The sequence below is a fragment of the Spinacia oleracea genome, chromosome 2 (genome assembly GCF_020520425.1).
Source record: "Spinacia oleracea cultivar Varoflay chromosome 2, BTI_SOV_V1, whole genome shotgun sequence".
Lineage (NCBI taxonomy): Eukaryota > Viridiplantae > Streptophyta > Magnoliopsida > Caryophyllales > Amaranthaceae > Spinacia > Spinacia oleracea.
In genome coordinates, this window is record NC_079488.1 from 102,252,460 (window position 1) to 102,270,383 (window position 17,924).

The 17,924-nt window shown below is 42.0% G+C and overlaps 3 protein-coding genes across 3 annotated transcripts; all 3 read right to left on the reverse strand.

The window, feature by feature from the left end:
- Window positions 1–1,985: 1,985 nt before the first annotated feature.
- Window positions 1,986–10,142, reverse strand: LOC130468055 (uncharacterized). Its single transcript, XM_056837547.1, has 2 exons — window positions 7,182–10,142; window positions 1,986–7,107 (listed from the first exon to the last, which is right to left on the reverse strand). Exon 2 carries the CDS (start codon window positions 6,405–6,407, stop codon window positions 5,331–5,333), a length of 1,077 nt encoding a protein of 358 aa, XP_056693525.1. The 5' UTR covers window positions 6,408–7,107; window positions 7,182–10,142; the 3' UTR covers window positions 1,986–5,330.
- An 896-nt stretch (window positions 10,143–11,038) lies between these two features.
- LOC110795788 (uncharacterized) lies at window positions 11,039–11,617 on the reverse strand. Its single transcript, XM_022000807.2, has one exon. The coding sequence runs from the start codon at window positions 11,615–11,617 to the stop codon at window positions 11,039–11,041; it is 579 nt and encodes a 192-aa protein (XP_021856499.1).
- Window positions 11,618–14,416: 2,799 nt separating this feature from the next.
- LOC130468056 (uncharacterized) lies at window positions 14,417–17,895 on the reverse strand. Its single transcript, XM_056837548.1, has 4 exons — window positions 17,532–17,895; window positions 15,226–17,308; window positions 14,767–15,115; window positions 14,417–14,583 (listed from the first exon to the last, which is right to left on the reverse strand). Exons 2-4 carry the CDS (start codon window positions 17,305–17,307, stop codon window positions 14,417–14,419), a joined length of 2,598 nt encoding a protein of 865 aa, XP_056693526.1. The 5' UTR covers window position 17,308; window positions 17,532–17,895.
- Between the last annotated feature and the right edge of the window lie 29 nt (window positions 17,896–17,924).

Here is a 17,924-nt window from a genome sequence, read left to right on the forward strand (position 1 = left end):
TTCCAAGTACTGAAAGGCAACAAAACGTTTAAGTGGGAAGAAGAGCAGGAAAAGGCATTCGCGGAGGTAAAGAATCATCTGAAGAGCCTCCCAACCATAGCCAGACCAGAAGTAGGAGATGTTTTGCAATTATACATCTCTGCCTCCAAAAAGACTGTAGCAGCAGCCTTAATAGTGGAAAAGGACAAGGTCCAACAACCAGTATATTTCATCAGTCACATTCTCAACCCCGCAGAGCAAAGGTACCCCCTGATCGAAAAAATGGCCTTCGCGATTATGATAGCTGCCAGGAAGCTGAAACCATACTTTGACGCTCACAAGGTACAAGTACTAACCAATCAGCCTCTAGAGAAATCGTTGCAAAGGCTGCATACCTCAGGCAGACTATTGAAATGGGCGGTAGAACTCTCAGAGTACGACATTGAATACAGGCCAAGAACGGCCATAAAGGCACAGGCACTAGCAGACTTCATAGCTGAGGCATCCTATGAAGAGGAAGAGGAGCCTCTGGGGACCTGACAGATATATGTAGATGGCTCAGCCGCAGTTACAGGGTCAGGAGCAGGCATTATAATGACTTCACCAGAAGGCAATGTTTTTGAATATGCCATAAAGTTCAAGTTCAAAGCCTCAAATAATGAAGCAGAGTACGAAGCAGCGATCGCAGGCATTCAAATGTGCAAGGCAGCGGATGCTAAGAAAATCGTGTTAAAAACAGATTCCCAGTTAGTGGCCAGTCAGTATAGAGGCGAGTATGAAGCTCGAGAACCGTCCATGCAGAGGTATCTGGCACTGATGAAAGAAGCGGTAGCCCAGTTGGAGAGCTTCGAGATTCAGTTGGTCCCCAGAGCAGAGAATAGCCAAGCAGACGCTCTCTCAAAATTAGCAAGCTCTTCGCTGCAAGACCTTGAAAGAACAGTGATGGTGGAAGTACAGGAAGAAAAGAGTATCGATAGAAGGCCTGTGGTAAATGCCATCAACACAGAGCCTTAGTGGTACGATAGTATAGTATCATACAAGCTGGGCAGGGGTCTCCCTACAGCAGAGCCAGAATAGAAGAAGATAAAACGAAACGAACACTGGTTTGTAATCTACCAGGGAAGATTGTACAAGAAATCCTTCTCCCTACCCCTGCTGAGATGCGTCTCAACAGAGGAGTCACAGAGGATCATTGAAGAAATTCATGAGGGAATATGTGGTAATCACATTGAAGGTAGAACACTAGCCTTAAAAGCTCTCAGAGCAGGGTACTATTGGCCAACCATGGTGAGTGACTCGCAGTCATATGTGAAGAAGTGCGACAAATGCCAAAAGTTCGCTCCAATAATCAATCAGCCCTCAAATGATCTACAACCAATCATCAATCCCATACCATTCGCTCAGTGGGGAATGGACATCCTGGGTCCGTTTACAGCCGCGAGTTGAGGAAGAAAATACTTGATCGTGGCAGTGGATTATTTCACCAAATGGATAGAAGCAGAGCCCACAAAGAGCATAACAGCCAAGCGAATGAAAGACTTCATCTGGAGAAACATCGTCACAAGATTTGGCATCCCAGAAAGTTTGGTCTTTGATCATGGGACACAGTTTGATTGCACACCCGTAAAGGATTATTACGCAGAGCTAAGAATCAAGTTTGCCTACGCGTCAGTATGCCATCCACAGAGCAATGGACAGGCCGAGGCGGCAAACAAGCAGATCCTTGGAGCTCTGCGAAAGAAAATCGAGGATTTTAAGGGTGCATGGGCAGACCTCATACCAGAAATTTTGTGGTCCAATAGAACAACTGAGAAAGAGGCGACAGGAGAAAGTCCCTACAAGTTAGCCTTTGGAGCAGAAGCAGTATTACCGGTAGAGGTTGGCCTGCCTAGATTCAGAGTGCAGTACTATGATGAAAGCACCAATGAACAACTCATGAGGGAATCATTAGACCTTCTGCCAGAGGTAAGGTTGCAAGCAGAACTAAGAATCACAGCAAACAAAGAGAGAATGAGCAGAGATTACAACAAAAGAGTCAAACACAGACCTATGCATGTGGGAGACCTGGTGCTCAGACGAATAGCAGCCACAGGAAAGGGCAAGGCAGAAGGGAAATTCACTGCAAATTGGGAAGGACCATACCAGATCACAAGGGAGATAGCCCCTGGCTCATATCATCTCATGACAATGGATGGAAAAGAGCTAAAGAACAGTTGGAACGCCAACATGCTCAAAAAATGCTATGTTTAGTATAAATGATCTATACAATGATAAGGCAAGATAAGCCAAAATTATCCCTTTTTGTACTCCTTTTTACAGAATACATATAATGAAATGAGGTTGGCGGTTCCAAGAAAAGATATGGTGATAAGCAAAGTACAATGTAACTTAGAAATACACCATGATACACACATTCAACAGATAACTTGACTTGATCACTCAAGTTAGCTGAAGAACAGTGTCATGATGAATTTCTAAGCTAGAATATCGCAGAGCAATTTCCGAGTTTTGCCTTGGCCAAAGCCAAGGAAATTCAAAATTGGAAGCAGCCCAAAAGGCTAGCTAGAATATCGCAGAGCAATTTCCGAGTTTTGCCTTGGCCAAAGCCAGGGCAATTCAAAATTGGAAGCAGCCCAAAAGGCTAGTTAGAATATCGCAAAGCAATTTCCGAGTTTTGCATTGGCCAAAGCCAAGGCAATTCAAGGTTGAAGGCAGCTCAAAAGGCTAGCCAGAATACCGCAGAACGATTTCTAAGTTTCGCCTCGACCAAAGCCACGACAATTCAAACTTAGAAGCAATCCAAAAGGTCAACTGAAATGTCACAGAGCAGTCCCTAAGTTTGCCTTGGCAAAAGCCAAGACAGTCCAAAAGGGGAGGTAGTCATAAGACATGCTATAAAGTTTGACTCTGATCGTAACTAGAACTTTTCAAAGGCAAACAAGATATCAAAAATTGGCTAAGTACTTAGCAAAATATGCATATCAAATGCCGGCGGCTATACCTTCATTAAAAACCAATGAAAATAGATAAAGTACAGCCCTACAAAATGGCTCTGGGCAGTAAAAATACCAGCCCAACTCGAAAATATTTCAAAAGAAAGGCAGCAATAAACTAACTACAAATTGTTCCAAAAACGAAGTAACACAAACGCCACCACCCAATAGGGTAAACGCAAAATAATATTGTTCAAAACCAAACTATTACATAACAGGCCCAGTAACACAAGAGGAACAGGGGGATAGCCGCCAAACCCATTATTCGTTGTTGCCCGCAGCATCATCCTCATCAGAGAAGGGCAAGTCTCCTGGGTGAATGTTCTCAACGCAGAAGTCAGGCACATCACTAGGTTCTGCGGCATGCCCCTCAGCAGTTTCAGCCTCTCGCAGTTCCCTAAGGATAGTAAGGTGCAGGCCAGCGAGCTAATCCTCCTCGATTAAGCTCCAGTCAAACTGCGGATACTTGTGCTTGATTATAAGAGAGGCTGTCTTCCACCCACCGTCATACCTCTGCGTCAGAAGAGCATACTGAGCGTCAGATCGACAAAATTCCCGCACAGCAGCAGCCACCTCCTTCTGCATAGAACGGCGAAGGCCTGCCAGCTCATCAGCATGCCTCTGCTCAACAAGGCTTAGCTGCTCCGCCAAATCTTCAGTGCGTTTCCTCTCAGCCTCTATCTCCGCCTGAGCCTTGGCCAAGCTCTCCCCAGCTGGACGCAGAGCAACGACCTCACTAGCCAAATTATCCCTCTCCACGGATATGGCCTGAACGTTGGCATTAGCAATGGTAAGGGAAGAAGACGCTCTCTCATTTTCTAAGGTCAGATCCCGAATCTGCCTGTCTCGTTCTTCAAGGAGAGCAAGATGCTCGTCATGCTTCCTCTGATAATAGAAAAAGAAGTCGCAGAGCTCCTTCACTGCACCTCCAGCCTAAAAAAAAAAAAAACGAAAAGCACAAGAAGTGATAAAGTAAAAACATGCAAAAAACGACTAAGTACAAAACAATAAGGATGTACAAACTTCATACCTCTAACACCTTCTGGCAGGCGTTAGCCCCAGGAGTATAAACACGCTCCAGAGGACGGTCAGCTGGCAACGTCATTCCCTTCAACATCCGATATGCCAACGTCCCACCCTTCTCTGGGAAGCTAGCATACAAGGATTCATTAGCTTTGACATCCCAGTTAGGAACAAAAATGTCGCCGCTAATCGATGCAGGAGGAAAGAGGGCAGCTAGCTCTGGGTTCACCTCAGGGCGAACATCAATGATCTCCTTCTCCAAAAACTCGTGGTTTCTGATGTTTACATAAGAAGGGATGGAGGATTCGGGCAACTTCAACTGCTCCTCCAAATAAGCAGCAAGAGCAGCAGACGAGGTAGGGAGAGAAGCAGTGCTCTAATTAGCAGGAGCAGAAGCTTGAGCCTGCTCCTGTGAACGAGAGCTCTCCCCAGTGCAAACGCGTTTACCTGGGCGTTGCACAAAAGGAACATCCCGCTCCGCAGTCACAATTTCCACCTGCTCAGAGATAGAAGAATTCACGACCTGATCTGGTTGAGCAGACCGCAATTGGTCTGCAGCTGTTCTAGTCGTGTCAGCAGAAACACTCTCCATCTCAGAGCGAGGCCGGCGTTGACCCGCCACACTACCTCCTCCGCGAGTGGTATGACCACGCCGCGCAGAGGAAGGAGTAGAAGAGGTAGCTCGAGAGGTAGGGGTAGAGCGCGGTGCCGAGGTGCCTGCCCCGATAACTACTCCCGCAGAGCCTCCGCCTCTGCCAGTACGGCTAACCACAAAGCCCCCACCCCTGGCAGTACGATTAGCAGCAAGACTCCCTCCTCGGGCAGTCCGCCGAGAACTCGCCCTGCGACCACCAACAACGTCAGCTATGGTACGATAGGCATTGGCAGGATCCTCTGCCGGTTCGTTGGTCTGTGGGGTCCCATCAGCAGCCAAGCCCAAGGAACTCAAATCAAGATGTTGGCGACCTAGCACGGCAACAGGAAAATGTCATGATAGTATAAAAAAAAAAAAAAACTAAGTACAAGACAGAAAAAGTCAAAAGGAAAGAAAAGTATACCGTGGGGATGGGTATTGCACAAGTGCATAGCGGAAAGAACATCATTCCGCAGAATATACATTGACTAGGGTAGCCAATTTCTGGGTGCACGGCCAATGTCCTTCCCATTGGCGTCACGTTTGACCACGGAGTCAAACCACTCGTAGGCAGCATCCTCCAAATTATGACCAGCAAGGACCTCTACACCTTCCATTCTGCCATTAGGAGGGACAAAAGTGCGGGGCAGCGGAAAGTCGGCGGGAACTCGGAGCCAGAAGAATCGACCCTTCCAATCCCTCTACCCGGTAGGATTACCCAGACAAGTCATCTTGCCTCGAGCAGTGTAGGTGGTGAACCAACCAATGTTCCCTTCCTTGTTATCACTGCTTCTAATACAGTGTAGTCGTTTGCATAAGGAGAGAGTCTCAGGGAAGCCTTTGAAACGCACCACCCACAAGTAGCAGACCAGAGTCCGTATAGCAAACGGATGAAGCTGCGCCAGGCAGACATTAAAAGCCTTCAGAAATTTGGCTAAGATTGGATCCAAGGGAAAGCGCAGCCCAAAGTCCAGATGGTATGAATATAACCCAATATGACCTGGGGGAGGAGCAGTAATACGAGCATCATCTGCGGGGACAACCAGCTCATATCCACAGGGAAAAGCATAAAGCTCCCTTCCAACACCAGGATAATCATGTTGACGAGCTGCTTTGAGCCAGTCCGCATCCGGCGCAGCATTTAAGGGACCATACGAAACTTCAGGACTTAAATAATTTTCAGTCGAGCCAACGGGCAGATCTTCCTCGACATACAACAGAAACGGTCGGAGAAGCCCCACCTCCTCGAGAATGGGATTCTCAAGATGATGCTCTGCGTCGCCAGAACCACTGCTAGGGCCACTTGCCATTGAAGAACGTCTGCGGTAAACATGCAATGACCCATCAATACCCCCAGTGAAAGGCTCGTCTAGTGGATCAAAACTGTCCAACCAGGCTACTTCGGACAAAGGTTGGATATCTAATCCCACAGGGGCGTTAGGGGGAGGGTTCAGTCGAACCGCCCTGACCAAATGCTCATGGCGAAGTTCTCTAAGAAGCTGACGACAGGCAGGAGTAGGCCCTGACACAACAGGCGTAGCCCTGCCAGCAACGGGGGACCCACCCCCAGAGGAAGAACCACTGGAGATAGATATCACCGCAGGCTCTGAACGAGAAATGACATCATGCATAGACTTAGTCCAATTCTCTGCTATTGTCCTAGCCTCTTCATCAGAGGATAAAGAAACAGAGGAAGGGGAAGAAGGAGAGTATGGCTCGGAGGAATCACTCATATACCCAGGGCTACTAGGGTTGGCACTATCAGAGGTATCAGACATGTTGACTGAAAGAAAGAAAAAGAAAAGAAGAAGAATAAACAAAGGCAAGAAGGAGGAAAGTCAAAACAAAAAAGTAGACAAGTACCACAAAATACAAAACGACAGGAAGAAGAACGCAAAACGACATAAAAATGCAGGAGAAAAGGGAAGAAGAGGAAAGCTTCAGAAGTTCAGGAATGGCGAACTCAATACCACAAAACACCCAAAAACACACATACCACAAAAAACCATGAAAAAGGCCAAAACACTCAAATGGACATGCAAAACAAAAGAAAAAAGACATAATGAAGGCAAAAGGAATACCTGGAAGAGAGAAGAAGGAGTCAAAAATTCGACAATGGCGGACTAAAACCCTTGAGCAAAAGTTCGAACCCAGAAAACCTCGATAATCCCAAGAGAAAGCACCACCACCAATGGACGCGCAATCACCGAAATAACACGAAAACACAAGAAAGCAAGGAACTTGGAGTTAGAACACTCTGGAAATGGTGAAATTGAGTTCGAAGCGAAGTGAAGTTAGAAGAGAGTAAGAAGATGAAGAAGGTAAGAAAAAGGAGAGAGAAAAAGAAAATGACTGAAGCCCATATTTAAAGAAAGAAATAAACGGCCAAGATTGGAAGACCCTTCGAGTCACTTACCTGGATGAAGGACACGTGGGGCGTAATAAACCGTGACGGTTTATTTTCCTTTCAAACGCTCACTACAGTAAAACCACGACGGTTTAAAAAAAACAAAAAAAAAAAACAAAAAAAAAAAGGGGGCAAAGATACATACAGCCAATCGCGCAGGTTATGGCCAGAAAAAGCAGGCCTAACTCCAAGCAGTCAACCCTACTCTTGGGGACTAGTTGTACAGGACGCAGCCAAAAACACAGAAAGAGCAGGCCTAACTCCAAGCAGTCAGCCCTACTCTTGGGGACTAGTTGTACGGAGTAGAAGTAACCTATCAGATCATCCATGTCACAGCAGACCATCGGACATCTGATAAGACCGATCAAGCAAAGCAACCGCAGGAAGTACCTATTGAAAGTACCACAAGTCCTCAAGAACCGCGCAGACCCTTAGGTCTGCGGGGCAACGACCTGCTAGACGACAACATAGATACGTCGTTAAGCAAAAGGACAAACACAACAAGTACGTCACTAGCGTACACGCGGCAACATCTGAATAGGCCAAAGTACTGAATAGTACGCCTATAAATACTGTCGTCCCCATTCATTTGCGGACACGTTCAATACAAGTACAATTCTTAACCCTCTCTACTTTCTCTCTCTAGAGCATTATCTCATTTGCTGACTTAGGCATCGGAGGGGGTTTCCTCGGTTAAACCCCCGAGGTTAGCTTACGTTCGTTCTGTCTGACAGGGCAACGTCACCAGGCAGGGCTCCCCCAGTTCCATACTCGGAACAAAGTTGGTAGTTAAATTTGAACTAGTAACGTGCTAAAGTTTTTGGAAGAGATTCTTTTCACCTGAATTTGACTTATCTAATCTTATTGGCCCTGAACTTATCTTATCTTATTTTAATTTATTGACCTTGCACTTATCTTATTGGCCTTATTTTATCTTATCAGACCTGAAATAAGTGAAAATAAGGTGAAGATAGCATAGCCTAAGTATGGATAGAAGAGTGTCCACCAGATGCTTTACCCCTTGTTCTCATAGACAAGGTCTCTATTGAATGATAATATAGCCTAGTTTTCCCGTCAAAAAAAAATTGAACTAGTAACGTGATATCTAAACTCCGGCAAAAGTAATATGAGTAGTACTCGACACATTCTAAATTTATAATGCAGTTTTGCATAACTAGTAGCAGTATTAGTGCAACCTTAAAATAGTGTACAATGGAAGGATCAACAACATCATGAACAATACAGCACTACTCCAATTTTAATGGCCATGACCGTCGTTGATGATGTCACAGTTGAGAAACCAAACGTTAAAGAAGTTTGGAGCGCAAAGTTCCAGGATATCATTGATTGTTGGGATGAACTATTTTATGTATAGGTTTAGGTTATCCTTTCGTTCGAATTTAATTATCATATTAACACGTTTAGTTATAATTAACGTGACTATTGATTGAGTATGTGCATTTTCTCTCTCGGTACCAATTGAAATTTAGTGGTAGTAGATTACTACGGAGTACTTACGGTATAGTGAGTAGTGAACTAGTGACTATTGAGTATTGACTAGTGACTAGTGACTAGCGACTAGTAATGAGTACTCCCTCCGTCCCGGAATACTCGACCCGGTTTGACCGGCACAGAGTTTAAGGGACTTGAATTGACTTATTTAATTTAATAGGTAGTAGTTGATAGTGGGGTATTATTTTAATGTAGTTAGTGGGAGGTGGGTTAAGAGGTGGGGTTGGGGGGGAGTAGGGGTTGAGTTTTTAATTATTTTTTGTATGGAGTAGGGGGTAGGTGGGTTAATAGGGATGGAGTGAGAAATAATATAATATTGTTAGAATATTTCCATTTTTAGAAACAGGTCAAGTATTAAGGGAAGGCCCGATAAGGAAAACAGGTCAAGTATTCCGGGACGGAGGAAGTAGTAACCTAACTTTCATTTATCATCAATAAATGTTGTTTTTTGACCAAGGCCCAGACCCATTGAGGATAAGGGCTTTTAAATTAGAAAGTCCAAGTTTTTCTTTTAAGGGAAGAAATCCTAAGTTTGTACTCGTAGCCTAATTGGTAAAATAATAAGGTAATTCACGTAAAAGGTTTGCTGAAAGGTGATCAAAGGTTGAAATGTTGTTACCTAAAGAAACTTTTTACTTCGTAGCCTAGGTGTTTAAGGAAAATGTTATAAGCTAACATTTGAGCTCCAACTTTTGGTTTCTTCATCGTTTAGTATTTCATTGTCCTTTTTTCGGTCAAATTTAACTAGAGTAGTAGAGTGCTTTAAAATTAAGTCCTTGGAGTGAAAGGTAAAAGTAAACCAAAAGTTTGAGGACCAACCTTTCTGTTTTTTCACCTGTCATAATCCATAATTTTTTTTTTAACCTCTTAAGATCTCGTTCATGTTTCCCTGTAATTCCAATTCAATTATTTAAACATATATAATCATTAACATTAATAATCTCAAATTGAAATAATAGAAATACCTAAGTGAATGGTAAGGATATTTATAGTAGTTATACGATGAAATTCATTCTACCCTCTTTGTCAATGGGAACTAAGTCATATCTGTGTATTTCACAGGACTAAGGTATATCTTATTAAAGCATATCCTATTAGCTGTTAAACATAACATTGAGATGGTGACATGACTGATAGGCTTTCTTCCCTCACTAAGAACAGTTTCAAGAAAGGTCCATTTAAGGGAATCATAGGCTTTCCGAACATCCACTTTTATCATGCATCTAGGAGAAATATTCTTCCTAGTATAACCTTTAATAAGTTCAATTGCAAGAATTATATTATCAGCTATATGTCTTCCAGGGAGAACACCGGATTTGAGAATAATTAACTACTTCACCAACAACGGACTAAATCCTATTTGTAAGAATCTTAGCAAAGAAACTAAATTCACAAACTTAGCCCATAAACAAATCGGTTTGGGCTCGCAATTATATATGGTGTTATCACTTGTATATTATGTGATGATAATGTCCTATCGATATCTTAGTTCTATGCATGTAGCTCGATTTGGTTAAATTATTCGGAGTATGATAGTATTATAGCATATGATTCTGATTTATGTCTATATTTATAACTAAGCTATTTTAATGCAATTTTGAAGAATATTAATAGCGTCTCCAAAAAATGTAAAAGTAATGAAACTGAGTTGATTTTAAATGAATTATGATTTTAACCACGAGTTAAGCATAAATCATACTGATTTTTGATTGTTTACTGAGAATATAGCGCAATTGGGTTGATGCTAAAAAGTAATCAGGTACTATAATGATTTATGTTTAACTCAAAATTCATCAATAATTTCCAATTTCAAATTTCTATAACGTACTCAAATTAGTTAGGAACCTTTGGCTTAATTTGGCTTAACCCAAAAAGAATGGCTAGAATGGTTACAATCTTATACTTCGTACATATTTATGTTGCTTAGCAAGAAATATTAAGATTTGGTTGCCTATTGTATCAAAAATTCAAAATCATTTGTTCACGTGTTAGCTAAAAAGTGTCTTATTTGTGTAACATTCACTTCATAAGCAATAAGTAGTAGCTCCAGGAGAAATATACGGTAGATTGTTCCGTAATGTTACTAATTTGATTAACGGTGTAACTCTAACATATAAAATATCTACCTTTTATTACTTTAACAAGTTTATACCCCAATAAACTACCTTATGAAGTTCTCCGTACTTGGTATTAGAGCTCCCAGTCTCTAACAAGACATCAATTCGACACAACAATATGAAATTAACCCGAAAACAGTCTATGATCAATTTGTCATATTGCAATGATCCTTCTTCGTATTTTACAAACTTTTTGATACATTTTATAAACAGATCGAAATAAACACAAGATGTTTGCCAGCTTTACCTGGTACTCCACTGGTTAATAACTTCATACTCATAATTCATAAACGATGGCCTTGAACTAATCATGATTGATGATCACCACAGTAAGTTTCAATAAACTCAAACACACTGAATAGAACTCCATCAATCATGATTGATGATCACCACAGTAAGTTTCAATAAACTCAAACACACTGAATAGAACTCCATCAAGTGCAGTAGTATCCACAATCAACTTAGGAATCTCACCCACATCATACTCCGTACATCCATCGTACCCTACCAAAAGACGCTCTATATCCTGCCACGTGGCCGGCTTATGCCCCACCCCTTCCTCTTCAGCCCCGCGCAGCTCAAGCCGGCGCCGCCACTCGGCTTCATCAGACGGCACACACTCGACGATGAGAACACGGTGGGACTCGCCGGCAATGTGAAGGGCGGATTCAAGGTGGCGGCGGTGGGAGAGAGGGGAGTCGACAACGACGGACAGGCCGAGTTTAATCTGCGTGGATACCACGCGCCACATGGCGTCGTAGGAGAGGTTGTTGAGCGCGGTGGAATTGGCGGCGGATGAGAGACAAAGCGTGGCGTCGCGGATGTCGTCTTTGTCGATGAGTGGACAGCGGAGGGCGGCGGAAATTACGGCGGCGATGGTGCTTTTTCCGGTGCCTGGATGCCCCTTCATTAAAATTATCAACGGAGCTCTTGAATTCTCAGTTTTTTCCATTAGAACAGGTAATTAAATTAATACTCCTTCTCTATTGTTGTGAATTATTATTAGTATTATGTTTGGATTAAGTGTTTCTTATAAGTAAATATTTGCATAATTGAATGTGAATTTTGAATTTATTTTGTTCTTCCATCTTCATCTAGTCATTCTTACCACGTGGATTCTGATTATAGAAAGCACAAATTCTTATTTACATGAGTTGTACGATAAATATTGTACACCGAAGTTAAAGTTGACGTAAAATGCTTAAAAGTCACGATTATATATGTAAAAGTTATCTACTTTTTAGTAATAAAAATTTTCATTTTAATGAAAAATATTTATTCAAAATCACTAATAATGTATAAAACTAATCATTTAACACTTTAAAATGATTATCTATTAACTTTTTTTTAAAGTATAAAAGTTAGAGAAAACTGAGTAAAAGTTAGAGAAAACTGGATTAAAGTTATGTTGGTGCACAATAAATTTATTGTACAACTTGTGCACGCAAGACCTTTTGTATAAAAAGTTGTTAAAGATAATTTGGAAATGGATAAAATTAAAAAAAAAAGTAGTCGTATGAAATTGAGATATTAACGGATAAAGATGATGATGGAGCGAAGAAAATGACTTGTATTTGAAAATGAAAGAGATGAGTACATAAAAAGCCAAATGCAACATCCAGTAAGAGGTTATATCGGCGCAATTATGTCCTACACCTAGCCTAGGGTGTGATTTTTGAAACGACGAGAGAAGTTGTTAAAATTGCACCCGGGTGTTGGATGGACGCCAAAGATTACTGTAGGACTAATGAGAAAAGGAAGTGTTAGCTAGCTAGTCTTCTAATGCAATGCCGAAATTTGGCTGAATTTATAGAACGGAACAGGACATACTGTTTGATTTTGTTCGGGTGGTTTTCCGATAATTCTCTAATGCCTTAGCAATAATTCAATAAATAAAACGGATTTTTCACCAAATGCCCCTGAGGTTTACTTTAATGCACCAAATACCCCTAAACTTTCCAAAATGCACCAAACACCCCTGACGTATGCAATAATATCATTAAATGCCCTTTTGTCTGACGGACGTTAACCCTCCGTTAGGCAGTTAGTTCGTTAAAACATAATGCACCGAATACCCCTGAGGTTTGGTAAAAAGCACCAAATACCCCTGAGGTTTGGTAATTTTTTTTCCAAAAACTAGCCGTTGAATTTGAATAATATAGCCGTTGCAGTCACCCATACACTAATTTCCCTTATATATACCATACCCAACAACAACACCACACTGCCCTAAACCCCAATCCCCCCCAACTGCACAAACAGTCCACCCCAAACCCCCACCTGCACAACCAGAACACTGCAACAGGAGCACCAACAACAAGCAGAACCCTGCAACACCAGCAGCAGCAACAGCAAGAACAAACAACAACAGCAGCAGCAGCAACAACAAGAATAACAAGACAGCAGAGCAACAAGAACAAACACCAATAGCAGCAGCAGCAAGGACTTCAACACAGCACAACACCAGCAGCAAGAACAACACAGCAACAACAAGAATAGACAACACCAGCAGCAAGAACAACACAACACAACAACAACAATAACAAACAACAGAAGCAGCAACAACAGAAGCATCAACAACAGAAGCAGCAACAACAGAGCAGCAAGAACAACAACACAGCATGAGTTCTTGTTCCAATACATCATCATCCAATCTGTTTTCATACATACTTGTTCCAAACAAATGTTGTCCTATTTGTTCCAAAAAATGTGCAATAAAAAGCTCCGAGACATCCAAAAATCCACAGAGGCTATATTACAAGTGTGATCCTTGTAACCATTTTATGTGGTGCAAAGGAAGTGTTCTACACCAAAATCAACAACACCAACAGCAACAGAGCAATATAGAGTATGAGGGAACATCGGAAGACAACGACAATATAAGTGACGAACCGAAGAAACTGAAGAAAAGAGTGAAAGAGCTCAAAAAATTCCAAGCTGCAGCAATTAAAATAGGAATTGTAATGTTTTTGTGTCTAATGTTTGTAGTAAAGAAGTAATCAAGACAAACAATGATGGTTGTAATGGCACGAGCACATGAATTTCATTTATCAATAATATGCAAGTCTTTGAACTCGTAACTGAAATAGTTTGTTTCCAAAATAAACCGAACATCAAGTTGTGGGTAGCTTTACAAAAAAAATGCCAAAATGTGCCACAACCTAAGTTGTTTTTCAAAATAAACCTAAGCTTTAAAACAGAAATACTAAATTGAATCCTAAGCTTACTTCTAGTTATGCAGCTTTGGACTTCTTGATGCTCGATGCATTAGATGTTGGAGCCTTCCTCTTCCTAGCACCAGATGTTGATGCACCAGCAGAACCAGCAGCAGCTGCAGCAGATTCTTTCCTCTGTTTTGCAGTGGAACCTCCTTTACAGGTTCTTGAGTTATGCCCAATTTGCTTGCATTTCCCACACTTGACAGTGGTGTTTCTTTTACCCCTCTTCTTCTCATGAGCACCTCTTCTTCTCTGCTTGGCTGGTCTGCCAGCTGCCCTTCTCATTAGTGGGGGAAGAATCCTAGGTAGCTCAAATGTAGGCCACTGTGTTGAGTCAGGCATGGGGTGAATATGCTCTGAGTATGTGAGCTTATAGGCTGCCCCTTTGAAGTAAGGAGAAACAAAATCTGTAGGATTGAGTCTTTGATGGTATATTACCCTAATAGCATGCTTGCAAGGTATACCACACCCTTGCCATTTCCCACAACCACAAACTCTAGCAGCAAGCCTAATAGGGAACTTCACATGACCATCTAAAACCTCAAATTCACCCCCCCAGCATTAGTTGCATAACAGAACCTCGAGTCAGCACTCCTCTCTTCAAGCTCCTTAGTAGCATATGGCGTCAATTGATCGGGTCCAATGTCAACAGCTTTATCAAATCTGGCCCCGATCTTCGTCATGCACCAAGACCTTATTTCTAACATAACAGAATACAATAATTGGCATCACACATTTTAATGCAAAATAAATACCCGACTCGGAAACTTGAACACATACCCGACTCGGACACTTGAACACAAACCCGACTCGGACACTTGAATACAAACCTAAATAAATAAGTTCCAATGACACAAAAATAGGATAAAATGTAAAGGATTACCTTCAAGAAGTGACAAAACAGGAAGATCCCTAAAGGGTTTGGTACACGCGTTGAAGGATTCCACAAAGTTGGTGGTGTTGTGATCACAAGTGACCCCAACATCAAACTTGTGTCTGGACCACTGTTCAGGCACTTTGTCAAGATATCCCACTGCTTCTGGGATGAGTTTGCCAATCTTTTCCATGGCTTTGTTGAAGACATATGGATTGTATGCATCAGCAGCAACCCAGAACAAGTCATGGAAGGCTGTGCCACTGTATCCAGCTTGTCTGCAGTTGGTATACAGATGCTGAGCACAGACCCTCCTGACTGCTTTGGGGAAAACATCATACAAAGCAGATTCTACTCCCTGCATAACACAATTCCAAGTTTCAATAACTAGGGAAGTGAACCAGAAAACTGAAAAAAATATAAACAATACTACAAATAATAAAAACCAAGAAAGGGAGGAGTAATTACCCTCATTCTGTCACTAATAAAAGTCCAGTCATCCCTCTGGCACCCATGTTGAACAAACAAAGCCTTCAAACTTCTGAAAAAATAGGACCATGTGTCCATACTCTCCGTACTCACAATGCTATAGGCTAATGGAAAAATCTCATTATTCCCATCGATAGCAACTGCAGTGAGGAGAATTCCCTTATAGTATCCACTCAAATGTGCACCATCAATGCCTATGATAGGCCTACAACCTCTTAAGAAACCCCTAACTTGTGCAGCAAAGGAGAAAAAGCAAGCCTTGAAACGGGGTGTCACGTTACCAGAATCTGCAGTCCAAGTGACCAAGGCATAACTCCCAGGATTGGTAGATTTGATCATTTCAGCATAGGATGGTAAAAGGGCATATGACTCATCAAAACCTCCATAAATTTGCTGCCTCCCGAGGCTTCTCACCTTGTACATCAACCTCTGTTTCACTTGTACCCTATAAATCCCCAATGCCTTTCTTTGAAGTGTCTTAATTGGGATTTCTGGATTTGCTTCAATGTCAGGAAGTAGTTTGGTGCATAGCCACTGAGATGTCACCATGGGATTCTCCTCAAGTCTCCCACAAGACTTGTGCTCACTGACAAGAGTTTTAATGGCCCAACTGACCCCATCCAACAACACACAGGCATGGATCCTCCAATTGCATGACTCAACCAGACACATTGCAGTGAATCTGGTTGTATCAGCCTTTTCAACACTCACAGCAAATCCCTCTTGAATACAGAAGTCTCTGAAGACCTCCATGAAGTGTGTCTTGCTTTGGAATATCATCCATGGTTGCAACTTGATAGTCCCCCATGGCATGCTTCCCACAACTTTTCCATTTGCATACAAATTATCCAGCTTATTACTCCCATCTAAATGATCCTCAAAACTTCTCTCAGAAATTACCTCCTTAAGAACATCTTGTTCTTCATCTTCTTCAATTTCTTCGTCAATGAAATCGTCGGAGTTGAAACCAGTTTCATTATCACTCTCACTCTCCTCAAAATTTTCATCATCACTCTCATCATCCCATTGCTCCTCTTCCTCCACATTGTATGCAGTGGGTTTCCTCACCCTTGAACCAGCAGGCCTTCCCCCCCTCTTCTTAGGAACAAACTCACCCGTCTTCTTAGCATGACTTCTGGAAATTCTGAAACCCCTCCCTTTGTTTAACTCAGCCCTGTTAGGAGGGGGTGTCTGATCTGGCTGGTGTTCTGTTTGATGTTGTTGCTGCTGTTCTGTGGATTGGTGTTGCTGTTGTTCTGTTTGTTGTTGTTGTTGATGTTCTGTTTGTTGTTGTTGCTGATGTTCTGTCTGTTGTTGTTGTTGCTGTGGTTGTGTCTGTGGTGAGGTTGGTGGTGATGGAACATTTGGTGGTGGTGAGGGCTCTCTTGGTGGTGATGGAACATTTGGTGGTGGTGAGGGCTCTCTTGGTGGTGATGGAACATTTGGTGGTGGTGAGGGCTCTCTTGGTGGTGGTGAAGGCTCTTTTTGTGTATTTGGTGGTTGGGAACCTCCCGGGGAAAGGCAGTCAGCATGTTGTGAGCTGTAAACACGTACGTACTCTACGCTTAAATCCTCAACATCATACACAGGCACCTCAACTGCCACTGTGTTTGCCAATTGCTCCTCCAAATCCCTTTGAATCTCAGCCTCCCTTTCTAACCTTCTCCTTTCCTCTTCCCTCTCCCTCTCAAACTCCTCAGCTTTCCTTCTAAGTTCTGCAGCCTTCCTTTCCTTCCTATCCTTCCTTTTCTTAACTGCAGTCCTAAATTGGATTGAAGTTTCCTTCTCATTTGCCTTCTCTATCCATATTTCCACAGTATCTGTGCGCTTAAATAAACCCCACATGCCCATCAAACCAACATCATTCAACAATTCTACTCTTTTATTCGTACTAGGATTAACATAAAACAATCTAAATAAATCGGGAATCAGAACATCTTGCTTAATAGAATCATCAAACAAGTCATCAACCAAATCCATGTAGTTCGTTTCATCAGTATCTTGTACCCTCACATCAAAATTCCGATCATTATAATGACATAACAACCAAATTGCGACCATCCTATACAAACAATAAACACAACACAAAAATTCAAATTAATGAACTAAATCATTAGGCAAAACAACAAAGCACAACCAGACACTATGTTTTACCATTAACACCCCAAAATTCAAGTTAACCCATCTCATGGAAAAATCACGATTTTAGCAAAACCCTAACCCTAATCAAAGCAAAATTCGCAAAAAATAGCACCAAGAACAAGAAACGAATTGAGTGAACTAACCTTGACACAATTTTGATGAAGTTGAAGCCACAAATTCCAGTCCTTTGCTCTCCTTGCACCCACTTTTGTAGGACTCGCGAAAACTGCAGATTTTTGGACCAAATTGTCGATCTTTTCGTGGGGATTTACTTCGACTAACTATTGCGAGTTGTTTTACACAAATCCCAGCGAATTTCGATCTTTCTCTCTCTTTGGTTTGGTACTCAAGTGCTCTCTAATGGTGTAAGAGAACAGAGAGAAATGTCGAGGAAGAAGTTGGGAAGTTAGGTTTTGAATTTTTTTTATTTTTCTTTTTTTTCTTTTTTGATATGGCGCCAGAAAGGACAAGTAAGGGCAACAAGGTAAAAACATGGTAACGGAGGGTTAACGTACGTCAGACAAAAGGGCATTTAA

Bases quoted from the DNA above. Each gene is read 5' to 3' on its own strand.
- LOC130468055 (XM_056837547.1), bottom strand. From the start codon at position 6,407: ATGTCTGATACCTCTGATAGTGCCAACCCTAGTAGCCCTGGGTATATG.
- LOC110795788 (XM_022000807.2), bottom strand. From the start codon at position 11,617: ATGGAAAAAACTGAGAATTCAAGAGCTCCGTTGATAATTTTAATGAAG.
- LOC130468056 (XM_056837548.1), bottom strand. From the start codon at position 17,307: ATGGTCGCAATTTGGTTGTTATGTCATTATAATGATCGGAATTTTGAT. The intron at 15,116-15,225 runs GTAATTACTCCT...TGTGTTATGCAG, and splicing joins TTATTAGTGACAGAATGAGG to GGAGTAGAATCTGCTTTGTA. The intron at 14,584-14,766 runs GTAATCCTTTAC...CTGTTATGTTAG, and splicing joins TGTTTTGTCACTTCTTGAAG to AAATAAGGTCTTGGTGCATG.